The 10,257-nt window shown below is 37.8% G+C and overlaps 1 protein-coding gene across 1 annotated transcript; it reads left to right on the top strand.

Moving 5' to 3' along the window:
• Positions 1 to 816: 816 nt before the first annotated feature.
• Positions 817 to 8,471, top strand: LOC134851343 (uncharacterized). Its single transcript, XM_063867381.1, has one exon. It carries the CDS (start codon positions 1,333 to 1,335, stop codon positions 8,278 to 8,280), a length of 6,948 nt encoding a protein of 2,315 aa, XP_063723451.1. The 5' UTR covers positions 817 to 1,332; the 3' UTR covers positions 8,281 to 8,471.
• The last annotated feature ends 1,786 nt before the right edge of the window (positions 8,472 to 10,257 follow it).

The raw sequence follows: 10,257 nt of genomic DNA, 5'->3' as shown, positions 1-10,257 counted from the left end.
TACAAACCCGCAAATAAAATTGTTTTTTTTTTTTACATTTTCTATGGGGGATTGTATTTTCATGCTGCTAATTACCTAGATTAATGTTTTACTACAATTTGTTTTTAGTGATACGGATAATTTGGAGCGAATCTAGGCACACTCAAAGTTAGCTTATGAAAAATCCAACTTTTCTCCCCAATAAATCGATTTGGGGGCGAATTGTACGGTCGATCCCCTAAAGCGAATTGTACGGTTGATCCGGAATAAGTATAAACAGTTTAAATCTCAGTTGTCGTTTTAATGGCATTTGTCATCTTATTGTGTTTTCGTCCCATTTAACTAGCACCTCTATTGAAGCTGTACTTCGCCTCTGCGTAATATTTTTCTCTGTTTTGTTTAAATATACTCGTAATATCAGTCCGCCGTTTTATATAAAGAGCTTGTCAGGAGTGCAGCCACTATTTAGACAGCCGCGTATTCATACTCGTCAGTATTTAGACAAATACTGTATGAACCAATCAAAATCGAGAAAAGACATAAATAATCCAAAATAAATCATAATTACTTTTTAATTTCTTCTTTGTCTCGATTCTGATTGGTTGAAACAGTATTTGTCTAAATACTGACCAGTCTGAATACGCGGTTGTCTAAATACTGACATGTAACCAGCTTGTCAGTACCGTGTATGGTTTTGGTTTGAGCCATGAAAAGCATTTGGTTGGTATCTTATACACGATTTCTGAGATATGCTGAAGTACCAAAAATAAAGTGACGGCATGCTCGTCATTATTAAAAATAGATTACTAAAACTCGGTGCGACATAATTACTCGAAAAAACAAATGTCGACATAAGTTTGTCATATCTATTTGCGATCAAAACATAAAATCACATAACATGTGCTAAGAATTTTTGTTAAAAAAATGGGAAACATCAATAAAAATGTAACTTTAAATATTGAAATACTTGAAACTGGTACGATTCAAATATGCTCTCATGTATTTCTCAGAAAATCAACACAAATTTATAACTCTAACTGTAACTTCAACTTATAAAATCAAATAATAACCTAAAATCAAATGATTTGACATTTCTTCTTTTACCAAAATTTACCATCTCGTTCAAATTTATCAAAATTTATCATCTCAGTTCAACTTTATTAGACTTGGGGATAGACTTGAAAAAATTCCGCAGGTTAAACAAATCAAAAAATCAATTGTAAGAAGCTCGATTTGAAAATTATTATTTAAATGTTTTAACTTGCCGAAAAAAAGTTGATTTATATTAAAATTTGAAAGAAAAGTTAAAGTAATTTAAAAATTGTCAGTTTAATCGAAGACTTTAAGCGCGAAATGGTACATTTATATGTTGTTGGCTGCGGCGGAGTTGGAAAGACGACGATCATTAACGAATTGGTTAAGCAAGAACCCAAAAGGAAAGTTCAACCCAAAAGAATTTACGAAGTTGCCCGGAAACTTCTGAAAGACAAAGGCAAATCTGGTGTAGAACTGACCTCAAATCAAAATCTTTTCTGGAGTTTTCAATCTCTTGTAATCCAAGAGCAGTTACGACGGGAATCAGAAATCGAAGCGAGGCAGAAACTTTTTTCGGATCGATGTTTTCTGGACGCAATTATTTACGGACTTACGTTCTTCCAAGATAAGTTCAATCAACGTGTTTTTAATAGCCTCAAATCTCTCAAGTTCATGCCCAACTCTCCCTTAAAAAACTTAAAAGTTGAGATCTTATCTCCGTTCTGCAATAATGATGGCGTTTCCATTGATACTATGCTAACTGCACTTGAACGGTACCGGAGGTCTCTTATTGTACTAGTTCACCCTTGGGGTTGGAATGGAACGGGTAAAGACGCCTTGGTAAACGATGGAACCCGCAAAAGCATGACCTCTAATGAAGTAAATGAATTTACAGAGTTGTACGAAAGTGTTTTGATACTATTCGAAGTACCCTTTGTGGCTTTGAAAAGCAAAGAATTGTCGCATCGTGTCAAACTTGTGCAGGATTTGCTTAGCGGAGTTTCTGAGAACCCTTTTGGACGATTGGCACTCAACGAAAAATTGACACATCCCAAATTGGACAAAAAAGGGCAATCGGAGATTTTGGAAAAAGAGGTAAAACAGTTTCATCGGCATTTCTACCTTCCCAAGCCAAGCGACCAAAAATCGGATAAAGAAGTCCACAAAATTCAACTCCCGATGATAACGATTTTACCGAATATTATAAAACAGTCGTGGACCACTTTGGACCCTGGAAAAGTGAATAGGATTGTTGATAAATATGGTGTTGGAGATCTGTTTTTGGTCCAATTTGACATATCAGTTGAGCCAGTAAAGGTCGAGTTTATTCTACAAAAGGGGGTGAAAATAAACGGCGAGATTTTCTCGTTTCTGGGTTGCAGCTCGGGTGGTTTGAAAGAGCGAAAGTGCTACCTCATTAGGGGTGATAATTTGCATGCTGAGAAAATAAGGAACGAAAACGGAAATTTCTCCAAACTGAAAACTGTCGCAAAACGAATAGCGAGGTTTTCACTCCTGCTTTCAAATGTCAAGAAAACTGGCATCAAAATCAGAGACGATCAAGTTTTAAGCGAAGATGATATTGAAAGAAATGAATTGAACTTCACAGACGGCTGCGGGGCAATAGCTTTAGAATTAGCAAGGGACGTTTTCAAGGACGTCTACAGGCAAGAGAAAGAGGATTTGAAGAAATCGAGCGAATTCCAACTCGAAAAAAGAATGTTGAAACACTTGCAGACGAAAGTGTTCGACGTCGGTGCTTCAACTTTGCATTCATGTTACAATAAAACGAACTGCCCATCGGTTCTACAGATCAGGTTTCAAGGGTGCAAAGGCGTTTTGGCCCTGGATAAAAATCTAGGGTCCTTATTCGTTCGAGGTAGTCGAACGAATTGGGAATCGGACGCTGAAGCTCGTGCAGATGACGCGGTTAAAGTCCTTAAAATTCGACCTTCGATGAGAAAGTTTGAAACTAGTTCGTTTCCGTTCATTTGCGTGTGCGATTACTCGAAGCCTTATACGTTCGGTCATTTGAACCGCCAGTTCATTCGACTCTTATCCTCTCTTGGGGTTCCAGACAACGTTTTTCTGCGCAAACAGGAAGATCATCTCAAAAGAGTCAAAAACATGACTTCGAATCTTGAAGACGCCTTAGTCGTCCTTCAATGGCAGAAAAAGTTCCATTTAGCCGAACTGCTGATTTGGTATCGAAAGCAAAAGGAGCAATCAAGTCTGGCAAAAGATGATAACGATGACAAAGATTGCAGTTTAAACGAAGTATGGACCTTCATTGAAAAACAGCTGAAAGACGTTCAGCGAAGAATCGTTTCTCAAGGTCGCAAAGACAAAGTAGACGCTCCGAATCTCAAGGTTCCTGGCGCTACAGAATCAGTTGATAACTCCAAATTTGGGAAGAAAGCGGAGAAACTGAAGCTACTGATTCCCGAATCTCGAACCCTTTTCGGAATATGCGAACCAACACAACTCGGTCAGAAAACATTCAATTTGAAATACGGCGAGTGTTTTGTTCGAGTAACTGTCAACGGCAAACCGGAAACCATCGTGGGTGATGTCGTCGTCTCGAAAAATCCCGCCTACCTGCAGGGAGACGTGAGAGTGTTGCATGCTGTGTCATATCCGGACTTGGAGCGATATGACCTGTTAGTAGATTGTATTGTTTACCCTGTTGTCGGTCCAAGGCCTCATTCGGTCGAAATCGCCGGAAGTGATTTGGATGGTGATGAGTATTTTGTATGCTGGGACCCATATCTGATACCTCCAAAAATTGTGGAACCCTATGGATATCCTGCGTACGAGGCAACCACTTCTAGGCAGGACTTACAGACTAACGCTTTAAGTGAACAAGAAGGACTTCAAAAAGATGTTCAAGAAATGGTGAAATATTTTTCAATTCAGAATGTGGCTCAGAAAAAAGTGGGAAGAATTAGTTCGCTCTTTGATAAATGGGCTGACAGAAAAGGCGCGGGGTCCGATGAATGTGCACAATTAGGTCAGCTATTTGCTCGAGCGGTTGATTCGGCTAAATCAGGGGAAAAAATCAACATCCACGAGAATTTAGAACTACACGATGATGAGGCTGTAGACGAAAGGTTTGTTTGGCAGGAAATGTCTTCTATCGGGTATCATTTTTCGCTAGAAAATTCTAAGGTCATGTTAGGTGATTTGAAGGATTTGTCCGAAGAGTTTCTCCTTGGATTTATTTCGGACCGAAACTCCAACTTAACCGAATTCGAAAAATTTTGCCTAGTCATGGATTATTTGTTTGTAAAAAACGATTCTACTGAAAATGCAGAAAAGTTTGCATTCGAATTTTTCTCGAAGAGTTCATTTGCTGAGGCTATCAATTTCGGCCTTTTTCGCTCGTATGAAAAAGGAAGAGCTATCAGCGAATTCAAATTTCCTATTCATTTTGTCATGAACTCTCTGCCCTGGAAATCGAGAATTCTCACATCCGAACAAATGTTGACAAGTTTCACTGAAAAGTTCAACTTTCACAACGAAAATGCGTTTCCATGGGAACTTTATTTTCACTGGACAAGCGGAGAAAATTGGCAAACTGAAATAAAACTACAGGAACTGGTCGTCCGAGCAGTTGACGGGTTTTCCGACGTTCTAATCGCTCTCCAACTTCCCGATGATGTATGTTTTGTGCTGCGATTTCAACGAAACTCAAACCTTAGGATCTTGCAGCATCAAATTGGCGGGAAAATTTCAATCAAGGACAAACTGCTTTCAGAATTGGGTACCGAAGTATCGTGTTATTTTTACTCCGGTGGGTTCAATTATGCAGATCGATACCAAATGACGGAAGCTAAGTTGAACTTCAAAGTTGATTTCGAGAACAATGTATTGCAACTTTATCGCGGATCTAAACAAGGGACATTTCTTCAGTTCAAAATGAGAGAACAGCCTGTTCCATCTAACAGGCGAAGCAAGATAAAGGGACAAAAACAAGATGACGATTTAGGCCAAATGCACAGTATTTCAGTTGACCTGACCAGTTTTCCTGTTATTAATAGGTCAAATACGAGACACCCTTTGGTCCGAAAAGTTCCCGTAACTGCCATAGAGACTTTTGTTTTCAACCGAAAAGATAAGAATTTTAGTTCAAATTGCAGGCCTGCTGTTTCGTATTTCGACATCAACGAATATAGGATAGAAAAATCAATCAACGAAATGAAATCCGAAACTTCATCTTTTGAATGTTTTGTGGACGATATGAATGTGAACTATAAAGAGTTTGAGAAAATCTTACTCGAAAGCAAGTTAGACAGTCTCTTTGGATCCGCAAGTCCTGATGATGTTCGAAAGGTGGCAGACGTGGACAACCTATTTAACTTTTTCGAAACTGTAAGTTTTGAATTAAAGACGAAATCCCTATGCTGGCGGGTAGAACAAAAGCTGCAGAACATTTTGGACAAATTTAAAGAAAATTTTGCGCTTGATTTCACAGTGCTCGTAAAAATTATTCGCATTGTGAGTGGACTTGGTTTTTTAGAACTTACGAACTATGTGCTCGGAAGAATTGTGGAGGAAAGTCAGAACAAATTAAACATAGGACATATAAAATCGCCGGTTAACCATTTATGGCGATTCTGCTCGGACTGGAAACTGATCGCGTGCGATTTTTCTCTTGATGCAAGCAAAGTTTCAATGAGGCTGAACACAATTTTAGACTTGAACTTGATTGAGACGTCTAAACGGGACGCTTATGTCTTTCGAATGATAAAGCGCGAATATGCATCTCTTGGTGAGGAGTTCTCAGAAAAACGAAAGCAGTTAAATTTCGCAATAAATGCCAAAACGGGAGTGATTCAAAATTCAGTGCTAAAACGAGATAATTCAGAATCAATCGGGAGTCTTAAAATCCAAGCTTGTAGAACTACATCAAATAATTCTGCTGCCAATATTAATGACTCTAGAGAAAAGACGGGTGCTCCGAATGGTAGCAAAAATGTCGAAAAAAACGAAGTTACTTTTTACAAGCTCGATGACATGAGTTTAATGTGGCCAAGACAGTGGATGGGAAAATACGTGATGGTTCAAATTGACAAATCGGACAGAAAAATTGATAAAAAGAATCACCAAAGGCCTCAGCATGTGTGGAAGAAAAAAGGGCTGAAATTTTGTTGGTCTGAACATGAAAACGACGGCGAAATTGAGTCAAACAGCGGCGGTACTGGTGACTTCAAAAATGGTTTTGACATGAACAATGCTGATTATCCTAGCCTTTCCGAGGCATCAGAAATAGAGAAATCAGGAGTTGCCCCGCCTTCGAGAGATGAAAGAGCAGTGAACCAAGAATCCTGCTCTGAAGGTATTGCATGTTTAGGAAGAGTTACCAAATTTCAGCGTGTTCCATTCTATGTCACAGTCGAAATAGTCTCACCGACTGATAATTTCAAAACATCAACCAATAAAAGACCGGAAAAGAATCTGTGCTGTAGAATTATGCAGAAGTGTGTTGAAGGCGATGATATTGGAGTGAAATGGCGTCTTACTCTGGTCCAGGCTAATGTAGTGACGTTTTCGCGAGTGATGGATGCTTTGAAAACACTAATGTGTACCAAAAATGAAAATGATTTGTCAAAAGAAACCGCTCCAGTTGCCGAAGTTACCCAAGAAAACGAAGAAACAACAGAAAATTCTGAAAACAAAACAGAAAAGAAGTTTACAAAGCAATTTGACGATTCACTTGTTCCTTTCATAGTTTGCTCAGACGATCAAGAAGCTATGAAAGAAAAGATACCTGCTTTGAAAACATCGCATCTTGGAGTTGAGGGTGCATTTGCGAAAGATTTGAACGAAAGCCAGAAATTGGCGGTAAAAATAGCAAGAGAGAATAGGGTTTCATTAATTCATGGCCCGCCCGGCACTGGGAAATCAACCACAGCTTGTGCCATAGTTCGAGATGTTTTAGCAAATTTCGATTTCCAGAAAGTTCTAGTCTGCGCTGAAACTAATCTTGCGGTTGACAACTTGGTTTTGAAATTCTATGAAACTTGCCATAATGAAGCTCAGATTGAACCAGAAGTTCAAATCTTAAGACTCAAATCGCGCGAAGAGAAAGATTCGCACCGCGGTTTAGATGCCGAAAACATCGATCTAGTCAATAAGTTTTCACTCGAATCAAAACTCGTCGAAAGATCTGAAGAAAGAATCACTTCACGAGAAACCAATTATTTAACGAATAAGCAGAAGAAAATTGTTAAAGAAATTTTAGACGAATCTGTTGTAGTTTTCACAACTTGCGCAGGAGCAGGCGACCCGCTTTTAAACAACCTCAAATTTGATTTCGTCATTATAGACGAAGCAACGTTAAGCCGAGAAGGGACTACGCTTTGTGCATTGCAACATGGCTGTTCGCACTTTGTGCTAATTGGCGACCCAAATCAACTTGGACCTGCCAATCAAAACGCAGACTCGAAACTAAAAACGGCTGAAAATTTGAATGAAGATGAAAACTCTTCACAGGAACTGAGACAACACGACACTTTTTTCCACAAATTTTACGCGATGCCCGAAGTATTTCCAGTTGCGTTTTTAGACACACAACATAGAATGCATCCTAAGTTAGCGGCTTTCCCCAGCAAAGAATTCTATGATTCGAAGCTGAAAACTCCACAAGGGTTTGAAAACAAGCGCTTGCTGAAACTTGGCGAATTTTTGGATCAAAACCCTGCGCAAAAAATCTCGGAGCTAATTTGGTGGCCAAGTTCTGAAATGAATTCAAAATTAAAAGAACCTCTTTGTTTCGTAAATGTCGCTGACGGCCAAGAAAATAGACAGGGTACTTCTTGGTATAACGAGCGAGAAGCGATTGTCTTGGCCAATATTTGGGTACAGCTCATTCTTAGCGGAACTGTCAAGTGTTATCAAAAGGTTGGCATTATAACATTATACAGCGGACAAGTTTACAAATCGCGCGAGATATTTACGAAAGTTATTAAGAACTTACGAATCGACTATCCGAAAGCTGACTTTGAGAAATTCCCGACAAATTTGCCCGAAATTAACTCGGTCGACTCATTTCAAGGGCGCGAGAATGACGTTATAATTGTATCTACAGTTCGTACCGGGTTGAATTTGGGTTTCAGTGGAGATCGAAATCGCCTTAATGTTTTGCTGACCAGAGCGAAAAAAGGTCTCTGTGTTGTGGGAAATCAAGGTGCTCTTCAGAACTCGGAGGAGTGGAACAAATGGCTCAAAGAAGTTTGTATCATCGACAGTGCTCAAATTAAATAGTGCTCATAGATAGAAGAGAACTAGTTTTTAGAACTGGCTTTTGAAGAATCATTTTGTCGAATTCTGATAATTGTAGTAAAACAGTATTTAGAAATTTATTTATAATTTTAAAATCATTTCAGAAATTACATATATTTCCTAATTGTATTTGAAGTTTCAATTGTACAGCTCTATCAAATTGTGATGAGTGAGAGTTATCAGGTAATTCAATTTTTATTTAGACAAGTTTCTAATCACGGAGCGAGTTTCAATAAAAGTAGTAAAAGACTTCAGTTTTTCCATTGATGAATCAGTAAAAATGTGCTAGCATACAATCAAACTTCTTATGAAAATATGACATCGGCATTTCAAAGACCACGTTTAAGAAATGTATAAACTCTTAATTTGATATGAACAACCTAAATGTAAACGTTCGAATCGGTTTTCGAGAATTGTATTAAGTCTATATTATTGTGACACGGTTATTCAACCCTGAAGATACTCATTACCCATAAATTACCTAGAAGTAAGGTTTTTTGACAATTTTCCTGGTTTCAGCTTCGTATCAATAGTTTTTGATGGAGACTAAGTTTCAAAATGATTTGTAAGGCTAAATTTTTTGAAACTGATTTACTCAAAGCTCTGAAATTATATGAAAAATTTTATCTCCTTCTTGATGCTTCTCGTCAATGCTACTTTTCCAATCAAACGTACTTTTTCCTCCCTGAAAAATGTAAGTGTATTTTACCTTTTGGCTCAACTGGTTTCTCCGCATTTATCATAGCTGGTATCATCAAAATAAGTTGTCATAGTATTGTACTTACAGGTTGGAGATAAAAAGTCAAGGAACTGGAAGCTTCTATGTAATTGGCGTAAGTGTTAATCTGTTTTCGCTTTTGAAATAAGTTTCCAAGTTCAAATTTTTGGCATCTACAAGGTCTAATAGTTCTGTTTTTAAACCATTTTAGTTACAACATAACATTTTAATTTCAACGTAACTAAAACTTCAAGTTTTGCAATTACTTGCGACGTTTTTAGCAATTTCATTGCGATTTTTTTGTTTTTTTTTGCGATTTTTTGTAATTATTTTGGAACCTAGCATTTTTGAGGTTTTCTTAAATTTGGGTAAACATAATTTTCGGTTCCTGAATTCTCGTGATAAGAGTCTTCAATCTAAAAATTCCTATCGCATTTATTGGCCAGACCAATTATTGTTTGCACGTCATATTGAAACTTTTAGTTATCTAAATCAAAGTGCAATTTTAGATCGTTCCAAAAATTTAAAATCGAGTTTCTGATATTAAAGTACTTGGCTGACAGTTTTCAAAAATTATGCTAGCCGCAGTTTCTCTAGAGCTAAAAACAGATGAATGTTACTGGGAAGACTGAGTTTGTTCTGAGATCTCCAGTTGTTTTCGAGTTAGTCATTATTACAAAGTGCAAAACATTCACAAAATGTGTGGGTGTTTTTACAAAAATGCTTCCGTCTTCGTTTCGCTTTTCTATTCAAAGTGCAAATTGGTGTCGGTATCAAACTTACTTCTACTGGTTGTTTTACCTACATGAACAAAATTTCTCGTAATTACCACTGTACATAACAAACATACATTTGTCAGATTGTCATCAAATCTGCTGCCACTTGGTTTTATAAAAGTGCAAATAAAAAAAGTATGCTTGATCACTTTCAAATTATTAAGACAAAGTTTTGTATGCGTTGGTGGTTTTATTGCTGAAATGTAGAAACAAATAAATAACAGAAATGTTATCAGAGAATGCAGTACGAAAATTCTGTTCAAGGATACAGAGGACCGAAGTCACTTCAGGAGAATTGCTTACCGCAAATAATAGGTTCCTTGTGATCCCATCAAAATTTTGCAATCTAAGACAGACTTGTTAACGGGCCGCCATAATTGAGGCCCGGCCCGGCCCGGCCTGATATAATTCAAGTCGAGCCCGTTGGCGGCCCGATAAACAGGGAATTTATTAAATCTCGGCCCG

Source organism: Symsagittifera roscoffensis, chromosome 7, assembly GCF_963678635.1.
Source record: "Symsagittifera roscoffensis chromosome 7, txSymRosc1.1, whole genome shotgun sequence".
Classification (NCBI taxonomy): domain Eukaryota; kingdom Metazoa; phylum Xenacoelomorpha; order Acoela; family Convolutidae; genus Symsagittifera; species Symsagittifera roscoffensis.
The sequence above is the reverse complement of the archived record's forward strand: the minus strand, read 5'-3'. Positions and strand labels throughout refer to the sequence as shown.